General features: G+C 49.6%; 1 protein-coding gene across 1 annotated transcript; it reads right to left on the minus strand.

Annotated features, from left to right (window-relative positions):
• Positions 1 to 435: 435 nt before the first annotated feature.
• On the minus strand, positions 436 to 19,641 carry EIF4EBP1 (eukaryotic translation initiation factor 4E binding protein 1). Its single transcript, XM_059155804.1, has 3 exons — positions 19,416 to 19,641; positions 3,015 to 3,194; positions 436 to 911 (listed from the first exon to the last, which is right to left on the minus strand). The coding sequence occupies exons 1-3, from the start codon at positions 19,558 to 19,560 to the stop codon at positions 880 to 882; spliced, it is 357 nt and encodes a 118-aa protein (XP_059011787.1). The 5' UTR covers positions 19,561 to 19,641; the 3' UTR covers positions 436 to 879.
• Positions 19,642 to 20,729: the final 1,088 nt, after the last annotated feature.

A 20,729-nucleotide genomic window follows, 5' to 3' on the forward strand; every position in this document is an offset into this window, starting at 1 on the left:
CCCCAGACGGTGCACACAAAGGGATCACTGGACAAACAGAAGGGGGAGCATGGGTCAAAGACACGCTATATCATGCAAGGCTCAGGTTCTTCCCCTGGACTCTTGCAGGGAATGGGCCACAGAGCGAAGGTGACAGCAAGACTTGACAGGTTTAGGGGACAAAGCCCAGAGAAGAAATTTTACCTACCACTGACCAGGAGCTGGAGAGCAGCAGGCAGCTCAAAGCCAGTCCCATCTGTTGTGTACTGGTGTGCGTTTTACTTCTCTGAGCCAGTCTCCTGAGCTATACAATGAGGATAACACTTCATCTACTTACCTCCTAGGTTCAGTGTGAGAATCAAGCGAGATAACATATAGGAAAGTGCTTAGAAGTACAAACAGTAGTTGGTGTTAGTTATCCAGATGGAGTTGAAAAGAGCTCAGACAGGGGCCAACTCTTGGCCCTAGGGCGAAGGTGGCTTTTATTTCCTCTCTTGGGGAAGGAGGGAACACCAACCTAAGGAAGGGGTGGGTGCGCCCCCAGAGGCTGGGGCCGGAAGAGCTGGATAATCACTCAGAAGGGCTCCTCCACATCCAATCCTGGCCCTGAGCTGCAGGCTGTGCCCACGAGAGTCACTTCCCTTAGGGTGGCAGCTCCCCCCTGAGGGGAGGCACATGGAGGTATCCGCTGGTGTTCTCGAAGAGGAAGGGGGAGCAGGTGCCCTGAATGAGGAAGGGCATGGGATGGCCGACCATCCCATGCCCGAGGGCCGGGATGGCCGACCACATACTCAATGCCTGCCCAGGATTATGACTTGCAAAAGGCCTGGCTGGTGTGACTTTTCTCCCGAGAAGGGCCAGGGGTGCCCTGAGGCATTGCTCGATTCAATGGCTGGTCCTTTAAATGTCCATTTCAAACTGTGACTCTTCACCTAGGGAGAGAAGGGGCAGACAGCCAAGTAAGCAACAGGTGAATGGTAGGGCCCATATTTTAGAGGCCAGGGAGAGGCGTTATTTTTCATTTTGTTGTTCCTAAGAGTGGGGGCGAAGGAGAATAGAGGGAGGGCAGGACTCCAGTAGGATTTCCTGGAAACAGGCCTGAAGGTCCAGCTGTACTCTCTTCCCTAATCCTAAAGGAAGAGTAGAGCCTGGGTCTCCCCACAAGAGAAGGGACTGTCCTAATTTTTGTACAGTTTTTATTTCTCTTAATAAGAATGAATGTTTACTTGACTTTGATATAAATATAACCTCACAGAAGAATATTCCTTAAACAAAAACCTTTTTCAAGCATGTGTCCCAACTGTGGTTTTGAAGTTCATAAAACAACCCTCGAGGCATATGTCCAAATACCCATGGACTAGCCTGACTCTGCAGTAAAGGGGTTATTTTGGTAATTCAGCTACTCACTGCCCTCACCCTAACTCTTTCCACAAAGATCTCCAAGCAACTCAGGCTGCAGGAGGTTGTTTTCTTAAATGGAGCTGCCTCATTCATGATCTCTCAAGTAAGGCTGCTTTGAGGTTCTATGTACCGAGATGCCCACCCCGGCCCCCAGAAGGAAACTGGCCACTTCTTCTGGTTATATTTATCCAAATATATGGTCCAAGGCTAGAGGCTTTGGTTAATATCCCGTTAAGCAAAACGAAAAATTATGTCCATCCCTCACCAGCACAACGGAACTCTTAAGCCATTATTGTGGTTCAGGGTTGGTCAGCCTGGGGCACCTCTGGGCCAACCCTGCATTTGCGGTGGGTGAGCAAAGCTCCAGAAACTGGGAGGGACTTGCCGCAGCCAGCAGGTAGTGATGGTTCCACAATGTCAGGTGTGACTATCTCCATCCTCAACTTTTGAGGCAAAAGGGGGTGGGTGGGAAGTACCATGGAGCTGACCCCATGAATCTGTCCATCCTTCTCTGCATCCTTCAACGAAAGGCAGTGACCACACTGCCTGGAGCGGTCCTTCACACTGCTCTGTGTGTGCCCAGCTTCACCTCCCTTCCTCCCTCCTTCCCAGTGCTCTCCAAGTCTATAAGGCAAGGCAAAGCAAGGGCTGTCGGGCATGGACTGTGGGGTCCCCAGGGTAATTATGAATCACGTCCTGCAGGCCCTAGGTAGATGGACTCCGCAGCTGTCAGCAGGGCCAGCCCAGCCCGAGGTCCCAGTTGCTTCCTGTCTGGCCTTGGTCCACTGCCTTCCGGGTGAAGGGTCAGCGGGTTCCGATGGGACTCACAGGCTGTCTGCAAGTGCTTACACTTCATCCTCCCACAGCAGAAGAGCTGAGCCACTCTGGTGAGCTAGTCACGACGCCACACAGAGTGCATTCACACACACCTCCGCTGGGGTGGTCACCCTCATCAGGGTGGGGGGAAAGTGGGGTAAGATATCAGGAAGGACCTAGCCGCCCCATGTCACCTGCAGAAACAACGGGTTGCATTGTTTTGATTGGTCTTCCTCAAGAGCCCACTAGTGATCATTACTCTGACAGGAGGCACCCCGGATGCCTTCCTGATCCTATAGGCCTATAATCTCCCAGAAGGCAAGTTTACTGTATCTTTGATAAGTCATGTCCTCAACATGCACACCATGGGTGTGTCCCAAATGTGGCAGACACAAGGAAATGCTTCAGGGACAATTATACCAAGGGTCACGCTGATGTCAGTTGTTTGAATAGTCTCCCCTGTGACACCTGCTCTGATGTGTCACCGAAATCAGGGCTTGCACCTGGTCTGTGTTCTAGCCACTCCCTCTTCACTCTCCTTTCCTGAGCATCATTTCAAACAAGCTCCCCACGAATTAGATTACCTGATGGGGCCAAACCACCTCTCCTGGAGTTCTTGGACCCCTTCCATGGGGAAGGTTGGTGCTGCTGAGACTTCTACCCACCCTCCCGACACCCCTTGTCTGGTTTCTGAGCTGCTCCACAGAAGGCGGGGAAGTGACCATCATTCCCTTCCCTGAAATATCCTCTCTGAAGGGACCCCACCGGCCACATACGTCCCTTCCTGAGGAAGAGCCTGGTCGAGCCCTGTCACTCACCGCCGGCTGGCTTATCTTCCGGGCTGTTGCGCAGGTGGTTCTGGCTGGGCTCTGTGGGGGGCTCCTCACTGGCGGGGCTGGTGACCCCGGGAATGGTGGGCAGGTCCCTTGGAGGTGTTTTGGTCACAGGTGAGTTCCGACACTCCATCAGGAACTTCCGGTCATAGATGATCCTGGTACCTGCAGCGGGGCAGGGACATTGAAAAAGCCATCTCCAACCTCCTACCTGCTTATTTTCCAGTTCTGAGGCATGGCTCTAGCAGAGGTGGCATGTTTTTCTGCAAAAGCCAGATCAAGGAGGAGTGAGGCTGGGGTGCCTGGCGGGCTCAGTCAGCAGAGCATATGACTCTTGATCTTAGGGTTGTGAGTCTGAGGCCCACCTTGTGGGTAGAGTTAACTTTAAAAAAAAAAAAGAAAAAAAAAGCGCACGCGCGCGCACACACACACACACACACACACAAATAAAGGGAGGAGCAAGGCAAATTCAGGCGTCCCGCTGCAGCCCTCCTCTGCTGCCTCAGAACCACCAACCCCATCATGTGGACGCTCCGATGGAAGAAGAGGCCTGGCAGCCCGCCACACTGCACCTTCTCCCTTGGGCTCTCTCCTTAAAACCCATCAGCTCCCTTACCTCATCAGTGCTCAGTGCTATTACTCAGGACAATCACAGCCAATATTACAGAAGATACATGTTTTTTATTTATTTAACAGACAGCACACACAGGAGGAGGTCCAGAGGGAGAGGGAGAAGCAGACTCCCCAGTGGGCAGGGAGCCTGATGATGGGGGGCTCGATTCCAGGACCTAGGGATCATGACCTAAGCCAAAGGCAGATGCTTGACTGACTAAGCCACCCAAGCTCCCCTAAAGGGTACATTTTAATTCGTTTTTCAATTCAGTACTTCGAGTACCCGCATGGGATTTCCAGAATCTGTAACTTTATTTTATAGATGAGCAAAGAGAAAGTTGAGTGAATCCCCCAAACTAGTAAAAATGAGAACTCTCCCACCTGGGGTTTGTGGACAGGAGTGGCCCATGGGGTCTTCTCACCAAAGGCTCTCCTGCTAAGCCCGTCTTCCGTGTGATATCTGCTCTGATGTGTCACTGAAAACAAGGCTTGCACCTGGCCTGTGTTCTGTCCACTCCCTCTTCACTCTCTTTTCCCCGAGCATCACCCTTGGGTGGAGACCAAGTCTCATGGAGTTATTCACTACCCTTAAACCACACCCAGGACCCACCCTGTGAGGACGGTTTCCTGATACTTTAAAAAGGAACATTTTCTATAGTCCAGGACCCAGGATTCTTGTGCCCCAGCTGATTTCATCAAAGAACAGTGACTAGTGAGAAGTGATTCATGTTCGGTCCCTGTTTACTCAGCATGACCTCTAAGCACCAGGATGGCACTAGTAACGTCTCTTCAATGCCTCCCTCAAACTCCTGATTCTCCCTTTTCAACAAAGAGCAGGTCTCCGCCTCAAAGCCTTCAGCAGGCAGTGGAATCCAGCTAGAATTTAAAACTGTCTTGGTGTCATTATATTTCTTTTTATAGTTACCTTCTATTTATGGTAAGTGGATCTGGTTTTCCATATATAGTAGTGATATCAAGTTTCCTTTTAATATAGGATAGGATATCAGTGGATATGATAATAGCATGTATGTTATAGATAATATATATAATAAAATAACAGAAACTAAGTCAAAAAGGTAAATGATATAAAGACAAATATTAAAGATATATACAAAAAGAAGACAAGGTATAGTACAAACTGCAGACAGAATATGGGTGCCGGAGTTTAGAAGTGATTATTTAAAGACTTCAGGAATGTCCTTGTCAATAAAACCGAAGGATTTTCCCCACTTAAGGGCGACAGTGACATTCCAACAGTGGGGATCCACATCTCAATGCTGAGCACCAGGCTCTCCAGGAGCAGCCCCAGGAGAGGAACCCATTTGCACCCTTGAGCTCTTGAGTCTGAATGCATGAGGTTAGGGTCCTTCTACCGAGGGCTGGAATGTGAGCAGCAGAGAAATGGTAAGATACCAACAGGTGCACTTGGCCTCCCTGCCTGTCCTCATCTGACTGCAGCCTGACCTAGGCAGTTACCCTGTCCCACTCTCCTTGCCGGAGGGGCAGTAATGCTGAATTGTCATCTCTGTCTGTCAAATTAAAAAAATCATCATCACCCCGTGGGCCATAGCTCATAGCTCACATTTCTTAGTGGGAAGGTGTAAAGCAAAGCACACAAAACCCAGCCTGCATTGGAGGCTCTGCTCCTCCCTCTCTGGGCCTCAGTTTCTTCATTGGTAACATGAAGGCCTAAGTGCCTGTGAACCCAGAGGCTACAAACGGAGAAGTACAGTGGCTTCTCCTTGAGGGTAAATGCCCTGGATTCAGAGATGGACCACGCTTCTGTTTCTTAATCCTCAAGACTCAGCAAGAATCTCCCTTGTCCTTGCCTCCCTCCAGCTTCACTTTTTTGTTGCTTTGTTCACCAAAGAATCGGGAACTGACCCCATCAAAGTGGCACCTAAGAGTTAGAGATTCAATAGTCTTCAAAAAGAACTGGGGCGGGGGGCACCAGGGTGGCTCAGTTGATTAAAAGTCTGACTTTTTCCAAAAAGATGTTATTTATTTATGCATTTGAGAGAGCGTTTGCGCACAGGCACACAGGTGCGTGTGAGGGAGGGGCCGAGGGAAAGAATCCTCAAGCAGACTTTGCTCTGAGCGCAGAACCTGACTTAGGACTTGTTCTCTTGACCTGAGATCATGACCTGAGCCAACACCAAGAGTCAGATGCTCGACTAATGGAGCTACCCAGGCACCCCTAAGCATCCAATTCTTGATTTCAGTTCAGGTCATGATCTCAGGGCTGTAAGCTCAAGCCCCCCATTGGGCTCTCTCTCACTCTCCTTCTGCCCCTCCCCCACCTCTTTTCCTCCCTTAAAAAAAATTTAAAAGACCCCAAACCCAAAAGACTGGGGGTCAGTAGTTTCTGGAGAAGCTCTTTAAAGTCATGAGCCTCGTGAGATTTTTTTTTCTTTACATTGTGGTAAAATACAAATAACATAAAATTTGTCATCATAGCCATTCCTAAGTGTACAGTGCACTACATTCACAGTGTTGTGCAGCCAATCTCCAAAACGCTTTCATCTTGTAAAACTGAAACTCTATACCCAGGAAATAGCAACTCCTATCTCCTTTCCCCCTAGCCCTTGGAAACCACCATTCTATTTTCAGTCTCTACAAATCAGACTGCTCTAGGTACTTCATACAAGTGGAATCGTACGGTATTTGTCTTTCTGTGACGGGTTTATTTCACTTGGCATAATGTCCACATGTGGACCAGGTGTCAGAATTTCCTTACTTTTTTTTTAAGATTTTATTTATTTATTTGACAGACAGAGATCACAAATAGGCAGAGCAGCAGGCAGAGAGAGAGAGAGAGAGAGAGAGAGAGGAGGAAGCAGGCTCCCTGCTGAGCAGAGAGCCCGATGTGGGGCTCGATCCCAGGATCCTGGGATCATGACCTGAGCGGAAGGCAGAGGCTTTAACCCACTGAGCCACGCAGGTGTCCCAGAATTTCCTTACTTTTTAAGGCTGAGTAATACTCCATCGCATGGATATACCACATTTTGTTTATCCACAGACATCTAGGTTGCTTCCACCTTTCGGCTATTGTGAATACTACTGCTGTGAACACACATGTGCAAAGAGCTCTGCAAAGACCCTGCTTTCAATTTTTGGGGGGTGTATACTGGGAAGTGGCACCAGGTGATTTTTAAATCATTGATTACTCTTAGAAGAGAAAAAGAGCCTCTGTGCCTATTGTCCTACACCTAGGGCAGCTGTTTAAAAATAAGAATCCTCATTTGAGCTAATAAAACCCAGGAACTAAATGCCAGCAGAGGAGGCACCCAGGACACCTGCCATCAGAGGGAGGGCGCTGGGGAGGGAGCCTGCAAGGAGGGTGGGAGGGGGATGTTCACGAGTCAGCTGTCAAAGGCGCCAAGCCTTGCAGGGGACTCTAAACCCCCTCCCACTCATTTGGGGTCAGTGAGGAATATGAGATGGAGAGCAAGGTAGTGGAAATGTTTCCCATGGAAGCAGCTTTAGCTTTTCAACCCTTTCTTCTTCTATCCCTTTGTGGGCTATACTACCACACAGCTTCAGCAAACAGTGATCTTCTGGAAACTCCCTCTGTCTCCCACAGATGAGACAAACAACAAAACACACATTCTCATATTGTCAAAAATAGGCACCCTTGGCTAAAATACAGTCTCCCGAGATGGGGACTTGGCCTGCATACAGGAGCAGGAAATGGAAACCGAGGCAGGGTGGAGGGGTTGGGGGTAATGCCAAGGTCCCTGCAAGAGGCTAAGTGGCAACAGCTGGAGGCTATTGATCAGGTGTGGGCCTCTGGGGTGTGTGGGTATCACACCTGGTGATCTCCACAAAGTAGAGCTGAGGGCCTACTTTCTCTTTCTATATTAGGGAAAATGACCCAACTCCGTTAGGCTTCTACAAACAAGAGCATGAAGAGCTTCGGGGCTCTAGGAGGCTTCAAGATGGCAAAGCCAAGACATTTCCCCCCCCCTGCTGCTTGTCTCAAAAATCATGCAAACACCAAGAAATAAAACAAGAAACACAAGCACATACTCAAGTTGGAAGCAAGGGGGGCTCAAAATGGGACTCCAAATCACAATCTGTGAATACAGAAAGCGAATGGAGGAACAGTTCTAACAGAGAGGATGGGGGGCATCTAAATGTGGGGACGTGGGGGTGGATGTTGCAATAGGAAGTGGGGTTCTGCAGAACCCCAGGAAGGTTCAGGAATTAGAGGCATCATGGAAAATGGGAAGGGGGCTAACAACAGGCAGATATCTCCTATGGCCCTCACTCCAGGAGGGAGGGAAGACAGGGCAGTTAAGTTCAAGTTGACTTCCTGAATGGTGAGCCTCAAACGCCCAGCCCTGCCCCGCTTCAGAATACAGATCAAAGATAAAGACTGACTGATGTTGGTTTTGGGAAGGGGGTTCTGGATGAAAAACAGCAGCTAGCCCCCAGATTGAGTGCACCCACCTGCCTCCACACCTTGCAAAGGGCCTCCAGTCAGCTCTGCAGTGCTCACTCTTAAATATAACCAGCCAGATGCCTCCACGCATTTCTGAGAAAAGCTTACATCAATGGAGAGACCCAAACAAACCAAGAGGGAAACAGCAAAGAGACTTCACTGTTTTTTAAACTTTTTGAAGACTTTAAAGAACAGAAGGGGCAAAAAAGGTAACAGACAAAAAAAGAACAAATTAGAAATCTAGTATCAGATAACAGTGAAAAAAGAGAGAAGAGAGAAACTGCTAGAAGGAATTTACTAAAAAAGTAAAAAAAAGAAAAATTTCCTGAATTGTAAGAGATCAGTCTTTGAAAAATGCCCTTTCAGTATCTCGTGTAATGAATTAAAAGTACCAACTTAAAATTCATTGGGAAATTTCTCAATTGTTTGAGTAAAAAGATCCTAAAATCTTCCAGAAAGGGAAAAATACAACAGGTGCTCACAAGGATTGGGAATAAGAATGGCACAGACATTTTCAATGGCAATGCTGGATGCCTGAAGACGGTGGGCCAATGCTTTCACAGTCCTGAGAGGGAATCCATTTTGGCCTGGCTTGATGCCCAGCCAAATACCAATCAAGTAAAAGTAGAACAGAGACGTTTTCAGAACACGACAGGAGGAATATTCTACCAAAATCAGACCAAGAGTAAGAACTTTAGGGGATCTCATATCAGTGGTTACATAGCAGGTCCAGAGCAGCCAAACCCTGTCAGTTCCCAACAGAGGGAAAAGAACGGACTGATAAATCCAGAATTCGGATTTTGTGTGTAAGACTGTATTTTGTTGAGTATTTTAGAGGTGCTGGAGGGTGTGGAAGACTTACTTGAATGAAAACTAAGCACATTTTTAAAAGTAATCTCTATACCCAATGTGGGGCTCAAACTCACAACCGAGATCAAGAGTTGTATGGTCTATGGACTGAGTCAGTCAGGCACCCTCAAACTAACTACATTTGAAAGATTTCCTTATTTCAAAGAGAAGGGAAGAGGGAGAGAGGGAGGATGTGTGTGTGTGCGTGCGCGCGCACACACACACACATTCACGAAAGTGGGGGGGCAGGGGCAGAGGGAGGGAATCTTTAAGCAGATTCCCTGCTGAGTGCAGAGCCTGAGGTTGGCTCAGTCTCAGGACCCATGAGATCATGACCTGAGCCAAAACCAAGAGTGGAAACCCAAAACTAACCATATTTTACAATGAAGCAATAATTAACTATATATATTTTTTAAAGTTGTACAATGGGGTGCCTGGGTGGCTCAGTCAGTTAAGCATCCAACTCTTAGTTTTGGGTCAGGTCATGATTTCAGCTCAAGGTCCTGGGATTGAGCCCCTGGTCAGGCTCCCTGCTTAGTGGGGAACCTGCTTCTCCCTCTCCCTCTGCCCCTCTCCCCAGCTTGTGTGTGCTCTCTCTCAAATAAATAAAATCTTTTTTTAAAAAGCTGTACAATAATTAACTACCTGGCTTGTCAAGGGTCATGGTAATAAAAATAATGCATATTTTTTAAAAAATCATGGTATAATTCTATTGGGGAATGGAAAGAGGAGGGTGTTTAAGTGATAAGTTCCCCTCTATCAATAGGTAAATCCAGAAAAAGTTAGAAATATGGGGGTAAATCCCCAGAGAAAGAGCTGGAAAACACTAGTTGCTTCTAAAGAGTGAGGGGAGGTTGAGAGGCAAGAAGTTACTGCTTTCTTAGGAGCCTTTTAGCAAACTTGAGATTTAAGTATTTATGTATATAAACAACTTACGTCTAACTTGGACAGACTTTTTTTATGGAAAAAAATCAGGCTCATACAAAAGAGAATAATATATTTATATAAACACATGTATGTATGGAAAACTTTGATTTTTTTTATATTAAATGACAGGTTAAATTATGGATCAGACCTACAATTCAGTGCTGTATGGTTACTATTTGGAAAACGCATACATTATCCATGACATATTGTGTGAAACAGTCACAGGACTGTACATATTTTGTGTCTGGTGACCTCTGGGGGAGTAAGATAATCCAGGCAAAGTGAACCTCTTTTACACTGAGCAGATTTTGTTTTTTAATACAAAACTCTAATACACAGGGCATTTAAGCAAACAAATAAATATGGAGATAGGGTAAGAATCTCCTTTTCCAGTAAGTCAAGTTAAAATGGCCCTGGCTGGAGCTAGGTAGACTCTCCCTGCTCTCCCTAGAAAGCCTCGGGGCTCCCTGCTGGACTGGGTAAGTGGAGCACAGAGCTTTCCCTCTAGCACCTCTCAGGGCTGCTGTGTGCTAGACTTTAACTCCCAACTTCATAGGGTTATGGCGTGGATTAGAACAGCGGCTGACACAAGATAAGACCGTTACGAACAAAGCCTAGCTTTTACAACTAGCATGCCTTCAGGTGACAGATTTTTAGGGACCAATTATATGGTTAGAGCTAGGACAAATCAGATGGGAGGTAAGCAACCTTGAAAAGAAACTAGGGGTTGGAGGAGGGTGGGTAAGGACAGCCTCTATCCCTTTTTCAGTCCACAGAAACGTGCTTCAAGAATCAACATGAGCTTTGGCATGTTTGGGAAACCAGTGTCATTTAGGACTTTAAAATTTTCAGATGTGCACCAAATACAAGAATGGTATTTTTTCTCGAGGCATGCTTGTGGTGACGACAGTTTGCTTGAATGTACAAAGAATGCAGACGTTCTGGGGCGCCTGGGTGGCTCACTTGGTTAAGTGTCTGCATTCAGCTCTCGTCATGATTCTGGGGTCCTGGGATTGAGCCCTGAGTCAGGCTCCCTGCTCGTCCCTCTTCCTCTGGCCCTCCCCGCTTGTGCTCTCTCTCTCTCTCTGTTCTCAAATAAATAAAATCTTAAAAAAAAAAAAAAAAAAGAATGCAAACATCCTCTTGGGTCTGTTTTCCTTACCTGTAAATAAGGGCAGTGTACCAGGCTCATTCAAACGATTTTTAAAGCCCCAACCATGTGCCAGGCCTTATAGGTAATCTTTAGGGTCTGTTCCAGCTCTGACACACTACCGTCTATTTTGGGGATCTTCTTGTTGGCAGGTGGCCAATGGGGTGGTGCAAACAGCCACAGTGCTGGGAGGCTCAAGTTCTGGGCTCAAACCTGGGTGTGTAGTACCAGCCCCTCAACCCTGAAGGGCAGTTGAATTCCTCAGCTCTAAGAGGAGGGTACTAACTCACCTCCCAGGAGTACTGTGAAGATGCAATCACTGTGGGCCAGACGCTGTGCTCAGAGCCTGTTATGCCAGGTCTCAGTGCTCCCATTCCCCCACTCCCCACACGGGAGATACAGTATCCTCAACTCACAGACAGGAAACTGAGGCTCAGAAAGTCTGTCCCCAGGAACAGACCTAGCCTGTCCTGCCTCCAATCCAACCTCTGTTTAAAACTAGCCAAGCAGACCCAGGCTGCCAGGCCTCGGGGATCTTCTGACTTTTACCTATTCTTCTCAGGATCTGGCCAGAACAGGATGTTCCCTGAGAGAGGCCTGCCCTGATCTCTTCTCCACCTTCCCACAGTACCCACACTGGGTTCAAAAGGGGGCTGGCCACCACTTCTGTAAATTGAATCCAGCCTGTCCCTTGCTTTCCCCCTGTGCCTCCCCTGGTGGAAACATTCTTCCCCTGAGCGGGTGACGTGAGGCCTAGCAAGAGTACAAGCACAGAATTCCTAGAACTGCTGTTCCCATTCCAGGGAAAGGGAGAGTGTTTCAAACATGCTCGGGGGAGGCTCAGATGCCTATGCTCAGATGCCAGCAGCCCGTGAACTAAATACTCCAGATCCTTCTACACTCAGCTCTCGCCAGCAGCTCTGTGTCATCGTGGAGGCAAACTCACAGGGTCTACTAGGGGTCTCCCTTCTCGCCCACCACACACCAGGCAGTCTGTTTAGCAAGCTGAGCCACCTTGTCAGGGAGAAAATCTTGGGTAGAGAATCAGAGCTTGCTTGGTCCAAGATTTTTCACTTCTGGCCCTATTAGCTCTGCAAAGGCAACCAAGATCTGGATGTTTCTCGGGGGCCAAAAATGTTACAAAGCTCCTTAAATACCAAATGAGGGCAATCGGTGAGTGACAAAAGGCCTTCTTGCCTTTGACGCCCTGATGTGTGAGGGAATAGTCCACTTTATTTGAAAATAAAGCAGCAGGGACGGAGCTTTTGCAGAAACCTGCAGAACAAAACAGCCCGAGTAATTATTCTAAGGGCTGGCCAAGCTCCTTCCCCTTCCCTCACCTGTCCCCAAACGCTTCAAAATGCACCAGTGCAGAACAGGGAAAGCTACCCCTGGAATTCATTACCAAAAGGGAGTGCCCATCTAAAATGCCTCCCGTTCCATAGCAACAAAAGCTGTGGCTGGAAAAGGGAGGGGCCGTTTGCTGTGTGAACTGCCTCCACACCACATCCAAATTCGTTGGCTTCAGTCCCAACCTCCAGGACCTCCATCAAACTGTCTTTGGAGATAAGGTCTTTAAAGAGGTCATTAAGTTCAAACAAGGCTGTTAGGGTGGGGCCCTGATCCAATACACAGATGCCCTAAGTGTGTGGAGGGGGTGGCTAGGTGGCTGGGTTAGGCGCCCAACTCTTAGTGTCAGCTCAGGTCATGATCTCAAGACTGTGCGATTGAGCTTCCCCGCTCCCCTGCCCCGGTTCTGTGCTCAGTGGGGAGTCTACACATATATGCTCCCTCTCTCTCTCTCCCAAATAAATAAATACATCAAATCTTTAAAAAAAAAAAAAGGGGGGGGGGAGATACCGCAGATACCAGTAAAGAGGCAGCAGGAGGGGCACCTGGGTGGCTCAGCTTGTTAAGCCACCGCCTTTGGCTCAGGTCATGATCCCCGAGTCCCAGGATAGAGTCCCGCATCGGGCTCCCAGCTCTGTGGGGAGTCTGCTTCTTCCTCTGACCTTCTTCCCTTTCATGCTCTCTCTCACTCTCTCTCTAATAAATAAATAAAATCTTTTTTTTTTTTTAAATGAGGCAGCAGGAGGACAGCCATCTGCAAGCCAATGGGAAGGGCCTCAAGAGAAACCAGCCTGGATAGTACTTTGATCTTGGACTTCCAGCCTCCAGAACTGTGAGAAAATACATTTCTGTTGTTTAAGTCACCCCGTCTGTGGTATCTTGTTATGGTAGCCCTAGCAAATTAATATAGGCCTGCTTTCCCCCTTGTATTCCAAAGGGCAGAAGATAAATCAATGTACACACGCACTTTCTTTAAGGCAGATCTGGTGTCACCAGGAAACCAAAGGAAGTTCTGGGCCAACCTGCCCCTGCTGGCATTCTCACTCCTACACATTTTCAGCTCCGAACCTGACTCCATCCTCCTGCCAGCACTCCAGGAAATCAAGGAAGTTCAAATGGGGGTGCTGGGCAGGAGCAGCTGGGCAGGGCAAGCGTGGGCTCCCCTGAAGGATGTTCCAAAAGTCTGGCTGCTTGAGGAGGAAAGTAGAGGCGGGCTAGGAAGCAGGTAGCAGGGGGAGCATGGCATAAATGGCAGGTATTTTGGCATCATGGCCACCTGTATCGTTTGCTTTGTGGAGCTGAACGTTGGGCCTTGAAAACAGGCACAGCATTTTCAGGAAGGTGTCCTCAGTTCTTAACCCAACAGTCAATTCAGAGGCTTGTGATTCTGGTCTGTTTCTATACCTGGACTTGGGTCTGCTTGGCCACACAGCAGGATGGCCAGGTAAGTTTCCTCAAAGGACCACACTTTGAGGCTTGGCCTTTGTGGAAGACTGCCTGAACATGTGGCCCCTGAACTCTTCCCATCCCTGCCCTACAGGAGACTTTCTCATTCCAAGGCAATCATCTCCCCCTTCTTGGAATCAGCACTAGCTCTGTGGCTTGCTTTGACAGATAGAATACTGCATATGTGGGCCAAGGTCTCAAGGGGCCTTGAAAACTCATATAAATAAGCTCAGGTTAGACTCTTGAATGCATGGGCCCAAGAAAACAGAGAACTCCCAGCCTTCCAGGTGTCCCTAGCAATGCCCCAGACACGTGGGTAAGGCCATCTTGGACCTTCAAGCCCAGGACAATCTAGTTGCCAACTCTATGTCACCAGATGAGTGACCTCAGGAAGCTTCTTAAGAATGCCCAACCAGCCCAAAGAATGGAGAGAAATAACAAATCATTGTTGCTGAAGTTAAACTACGTTTTTTGACACTCCAGGCCTAGTATCTGAGCTCTCAGTAGAATTTCAGGGACACGGACACTGGATTACAAGATACTTGTGCCGCCCATGTCCCTGATCATCCAAATGTCATGGGCAGGTGTGACTTACTCCTTGCCTAATCAGTGATGCTGGGTGCAAACATAAACAAGGAGCCTCTGTCCCGGTGTCTGAAGCCTTGGCCCCACTAGTGACATGTTCTGTATAAGGGCCACTTCTTTCTGCTCAATAACTGAAACAGTAGTATTAGTAATACTGTTCTCTATAATACCAGGGTAAGTGAGGAAGTTCAGGGAAAGTAGTTTTGTCCCTGGGACATTCCAAGGTAAACAAGTGTATGTACCCCGCAGCTGTATGGGCAGAAAAGAAAAATTTGAATGTTACCATTAAGTCAGCTCAGACTCAGGCCTGATGGCAAAGGAGACAGGTTACCCTGAGAATACTGTCATTCTGGATTGGGAGGGAGACAAACCATAAGTGACTCTTAATCTCACAAAACAAACTGAGGGTTGCTGGGGGGAGGGGGGTTGGGAGAAGGGGGTGGGGTTATGGACATTGGGGAGGGTATGTGCTTTGGTGAGTGCTGTGAAGTGTGTAAACCTGGCGATTCACAGACCTGTACCCCTGGGGATAAAAATACATTATATGTTTATAAAAAATTAAAAATTAAAAAAAGAATACTGTCATTCTAGGAGTCTTTTCAACTCTTTGTTTTGTTTTTTCAGATTTTATTTATTTGACACAGAGAGAGAGAGAACACACGAGCAGGTGGAGTGGCAGGCAGAAGGAGGGAGAAGCAGACACCCCGCTGAGCAGGGAGTCCAATGCGGGGCTTGATCTCAGGACCCTGGGATACTGACCTGAGCTGAAGGCAGACGCTTAACAACTGAGCCACCCAGACGCCCCAACCCTTCACTTTCTAAACACCTGACTCAGCACTCAAAAGCCACAATAGGAAGATGAGTAACACTGCTGGGAAAGAACTTCCCTTCTACTCCAGGGAACAAACATGTAAACAAACACACGTGATTAATTTGTCATGAATCATAATGGAAGAAGAGCATGGGCGTGGCTGAGACCTGAAAGTGACAGGTTTTCTGTTTGTTTGTCTGAACATGTAAAATCTAGGTGTACAAATGAACATTCTTTGCTAAAAACCTTCCCTCTGGGAAGGAATCCTCTTTTCCATACTGCTGTCCCATGTTCCTTTCCTCCCCTGCAAGGATATCAAATAAAGACCCAGAGGAGAAAATGCCTCCCTGCTTTACACAGCAGACGAACATAGTGCCACCCTGCCTGTCCTTCATTTGGTAATGAAGGACTTTTTTGCTCTTTCAGAAAAACACACATAAGTTAAAAATCAAACTCCTCTTTTAAATCAGGCCCTGCCATCCTCTGAGGATACTGGAAGACAACAACAACAAAATGTAAGCCTCAGAAAGCAATGAGATCTCACAGCTATTTGTGCATTATTAGCATGTAAGGCCTAGCAGGCTGAAGACGTGGAAGAGGCAATTCTCACGTGAGAATCATACAAGTTCTACTGGTTATGGAGGGTGCGGGGTGTCTGCCTAATTACCTCATTCTATGCTACAACTTTGATGCTTCCAATTCTGTTTCAGGCATGTTTCCATCTTCCTAAGTAGCAAGCCAAGCCCTTGAGGTCAGACTGTCTTCCGGTTTTGGATGTGGTGAATGCCTTACAACCCGGGAGGCTGGTGGGCATGAGGGAGAGTTTGGGGTGCTCTACGCTCGGGCCCCCGATCAAAGCCTTTAATGAGGGACAATGTGGAATGCTCTAAATGCTTTAAAAGGAAGCTCAGAACAGTGTGAGAAGAGAACCCATTACATTTCCCTCACTGTCTTAATGTCCAGGTTCTTTTAACTTGTCCTTAATGATGAGACCCTGGACAATGAGGAGACACAATCTTCCCCTGTGTGACTGAGGCCTCGGGACACTGGCTGTGCCCTAGCGTCAGTGCCGAGGCCTCCTTCTCCTCTTCCCAGCACTGGCTGTCCCATAGCCAAAGACTTGGAAGCTGCTCCAGGGTAAGCTTCCTGGGCACAGACTTTGTTTATCTAAACCAAGGGTGCCATTAACACCTGTAGCCTTACCTGCCTTCTTCTGATTAACCTTATCCAGGTATGGGGTTTGGGTATGATTACCAGCCAAGCAATCCTGGAGGTTTGGGGGTCAAGAATCCAACACGGAATGGGGAACATGGAGGTTAATGGGAGAGGGGTGGAAGGTTTCTGACCCATTCAAAGATTCTGCTAGTCTGTGCTGTCACTGGTCATTTTTAAGACTCCATTGGCTCAAAACTCATACATAACACTCCTTCTAACATATTTCTCTAAAGTTCTCCAGACTTCTAACCAGATTAGTGATTTAGCTTGTGAAAGGTTAATGACCATGGAAAGTAAACTGGCGTCTTAGGAATGCAGATGGTTCAAATCAGCTACTGTTCCTGTTCCCCTGGGGACAAACACTGCAGTGCCATTCCCAGGAAGAGTGACCTGTGGACACTGCGAGAGCTCCTGACACCTGCAAATAAGCTAGTGTGGGCACCTGCACAGACTCTCTCTAGATCCTTGTTTGAAGGCTGATGCCAAACTCAACCTCAAGAGGAGGTTACTTCGTGAGAAGCATCACTTTTTGCCAGACCCCAGGGATGTCAAAAGATGAGAGAAGTCACATTCCACTAATTTTTAAGTACTCAGCATGGTACTGAGATCAATCACTAGGAGCTGGTTAGAAATGTGGAATCTCGGGCCCAAATCCAGAAGCTATAGAATCAGAATCTGTGGAGTGCCTGGGTGGCTCAGTGGGTTAAGCCTCTGCCTTCAGCTCAGGTCATGATCCCAGAGACCCCGCATCGGGCTCTCTGGTCAGCAGGGAGCCTGCTTCCCTCTCTCTCTCTCTCTCTCTGCCTTCTCTGCCTACTTGTGATCTCTCTCTGTCAAATTAATAAGGAAAATGTTAAAAAAAAAAAAAAAGATTCAGAGTCTGCATTTAAGTGAGGCCCCCAGGTAATTTATACATACATTGAGGAATGAGAAGCAGCACTCTAGACTGGAGCAAAAGGGTGCTAGAAATGACCTTTTGTTAGGTTAAGCTTCTTTGCCTTGGCAAAGACATAGGGTGAAGTTGGGCTTTGGAGGAAGACTCTAAGCCTTGGCTAACTGAGGCAGACCAGACTCGCTCACATTAGCGGAAGCAAGGTGTGGTTTTCAGGTTATGGACTGTGAGCTGTGCCTGTCCTGCTGAACACTCCAAACAAGAAATCTGGCTTTAGGCTCCTGGCACAGCTAGCTTTCTCCCAGTTGGTCTCAGACACAAAGTTACACTGGTCCAGGTGCCCCTGTCCCTCTCTCCCAACTAAAAACTTTCAAAGGCAGGGAGATTTGTTCTGGTTTATAAAAAAACAAACAAACAAAAACCCCTAAAAACAAACAAACAACACCCCTCCCCCCAAAACCCATTTCCCAGTCCATGGTCAGAAATGGATCAGAGTTCCCTATAAACAGTAACCCTGGCCATGGCTTCCAATCTGACCTGCCCCCCGTCCAGCAACAAAGGGTGCAAGAAAGAGCACTTGAGCCTTCAGACCTGCCTCATTGCCCACCCTAAAAAGATCAAGTAGAGATTCACAGCCTCACTTGAAGGAACCCCAAAACTGTCAGGAAAAATCCTGGTAGACCCAGCATGACACAGAGAAGGCCCACCAAATGGACTACATAAAAGACCTATATCGCAAGGAAAGAGAATTTAAGTCAAGGGTGGAGAAAGAACGCTCGCTGAGAAATTTTCCTTAATCATTTTTAATAGAGGAGAGAGCATTTTCCCCCTCTATGCTTGGATACGGTTTCTTGTTCAATCTGAGAAAGCCATGCGACCCTGGATAAGGAACATGTGTTTCCAAGTTTGGGGCCCGGATCAAACAAGTACATCTATGATCCTTAACAATTCTAACGTTGTATGTTTTGGATCAAAGGGCTCAAGACCTCGGATCTGGCAGTGCTTGCCCTCGGATCTGGTGGGACCATTGCCTGAGAAAATAAGCATGTGGCCCCTGAGGCTGCCAAGGGACCAGGCTGCCGCTCTCTGCCTGCGTCCTCCGGCACCCCTGCCTCAAAACGTAGCGCCACTATCTGCGGTGTTTTCGAGTAATTGGCCTATGGGTCGGAGCGGTGGAGGAGGGTGGAAGGGAGGGGAGAAGGGCAAAGCGGGGTGAGGGCAAAGCGGGGTGAGAGCTGCGTGAGCATGGTAGGGAAGTGTGAGCCACGGGGATTTCATCATGCAAACGGGCAGGCGGGTTTCATCAGCGCCTGTGCGCCGGGGCTCCCGGGCTGGGAGGGAATGCCCGGCTCCAGAAGGCAGCCCAAGTCTGGCCCCCACCCGTGCCAGCTCAGCTTCCTCTTCCTCATGCACTTTCAGGGAGGTCACACGGTTCCCCCGCCCCCCACCCCCGACAGAAGAACGTGTTTTTCTGCACAGCCCTGCCCGAGGCCCCACGTCCCTCTGCAGAGATCCCACATGCGCATATGGGCAAGCTGCCACAGGTGCAGGTGAGGCGCGGCCGGGGCAGGCGAGCGCCCTCAGCCCAAATCCTCCGTCAGAGGGTGCTGGTCCACTGCAAAACTGGGGGTGCCTCAGGAAAGAAAAAGGATTCTGCAAGAGTCGTTTATCCCAACAGAGAACGCCCATCCCCATCCCCTAAAAACCCCAGGCCAGGCCTCTCCTTACTCCCAGGCCACACTGACCCCACGCTGTGCTGCCTCAGAACGCCCCCACACCCACAAGGGGCAGCACACCCCAGCATGTGGTCGGTCTGGAAGCGTGCTGCGGGTCTGGGCAGGGGGACTCGGCTGTCTCTCCCGGGAGGAAACGAACCGAGCAGTTTGCAGCCCGGGCTCGGAAGCATGCATCCAGGGGGCAGGCAGTCGGGAAGCGGCCATCTGCTGACTCCCGGTGGCCCCCTCCGTGACCGTCGCTGCCCCCCTGATGCCTTTATTCCAGCCACCGCGCCCTTCAGTCCGCTCGCCCCGTCTGACTGACGGCTCCCGAACCCTCTTGCACTGCCCAGTCAGTCTGCGCCGCCCGCACCGGGAGCCCGCGCCTACCTCCCGGGGTGGTGCTGAAGAGCGTGCCGCCGGGGGTGGTGCTGTAGTCCCCGGGCGGCAGCTGCACGCCGTCGCCGAGGATCACCCGGCGGGTGGCCGGGATGGCCCGACTTGGGGTCTGGCTGCAGCCGCTGCCCCCAGACATGGTCTCTCTCGCGCTGCGCCCGCAGCCGGAGCGTGGCCCTACGGCCGCCCCGGCCCCTCCCGCTTCGCCTTGTCCCGCCCCCCGCTCGCCCCTTCCGCCTCTGAGCCTCGGCGCCCCCTGGGATTTGTAGTTGCCGCGGCGCCGCGGCCGCACCAGCCTCCGCGCGGCACCCGGTACGTGCGTTCCTCGGCAGCTCAGGTCAGAGGCTCCCGTTCGTTCGCTCCCGCGCGCGGGTGCGGGCGCCGCCTCGCTTCGGCCCGCCCCTTTCGCTCGCGGGTGCCTCCAGCCACGCTGGCGGCGACTGGCTGCGGGCGGGGGCCGGGGTTTTGTGGAGGTCAACGCCTCGCGGGGCAGGGGCGGTGTTCAGGGCTGTGCGGTGATCCCGGCAGCCCCGGCTCTGGGGAAGGCCTACATTCTACAGGAGGACTTGGGGCGGGATGGGCCCCTCAACCCTTCTTATTTCGTGCTTTAGTTCCTCCGATGAGAAAGTGCGGTGTAATTGGTCATTCACTCCCTCATCGGCTTTGAGGCTTCGCGGTGTAAAGAAATAACCAAGAATGGGCGTTTGGTGGTTTGGGGGACGGGGTGGGAGGACGCGTGAACAAGCCGCCCAGCTGGGTCATGAGGACTAACGCTAGAGCCGAGGTGGAGCTGACAGGGTCTGGACGTCCGTGGTGGCACGGGTGTGTGGGGGGGCGGGGGCTAAGAGTTGGCCAGCGAGGTTCCCTGTGGCCCTTTGAGTTGGGGTACAGGGGTCCACGCGCAGCCTGACAGTAGGGCCTCCTTGAACGAACGATGACTGAGTCTTCAAGGAGCTCTGCAAGTGGGGATGGAAAATGCCAGGAGGGCGGCAAAGCCCATCATCGGGTGAGAGAACAGTTTCTGTCATGACGGTGACATCATGCAAGGGGAGAGGAGACGGGAGAACAGTTTAAAAGAAAAATGGGGTGGGGGGGCACCTGCGTGGCTCAGTGGGTTAAAGCCTCTGCCTTCGGCTCAGGTCATGATCCCCCGCACGAGGTTCTCTGCTCGGTGGCGGCAAGCTTGCTTCCTGATGGTGAAGGGTCTTTTAAAGCATGCAAAGGTGTTCAAACTTTGTCCTAGGGAAGGAGGAGATATCAGAGATCTCTTAAGCTGGGAAGTGACACGATTAGGGTGGCTTTTTCAGA

The sequence above is a fragment of the Mustela lutreola genome, chromosome 18 (genome assembly GCF_030435805.1).
Source record: "Mustela lutreola isolate mMusLut2 chromosome 18, mMusLut2.pri, whole genome shotgun sequence".
In the NCBI taxonomy this organism is placed as follows: Eukaryota; Metazoa; Chordata; class Mammalia; order Carnivora; family Mustelidae; genus Mustela; species Mustela lutreola.

Bases quoted from the DNA above. Each gene is read 5' to 3' on its own strand.
- EIF4EBP1 (XM_059155804.1), bottom strand. From the start codon at position 19,560: ATGTCTGGGGGCAGCGGCTGCAGCCAGACCCCAAGTCGGGCCATCCCG. The intron at 3,195-19,415 runs GTAGGCGCGGGC...GCCCCGCTGCAG, and splicing joins CTTCAGCACCACCCCGGGAG to GTACCAGGATCATCTATGAC. The intron at 912-3,014 runs GTGAGTGACAGG...TTCTCTCCCTAG, and splicing joins GGAAGATAAGCCAGCCGGCG to GTGAAGAGTCACAGTTTGAA.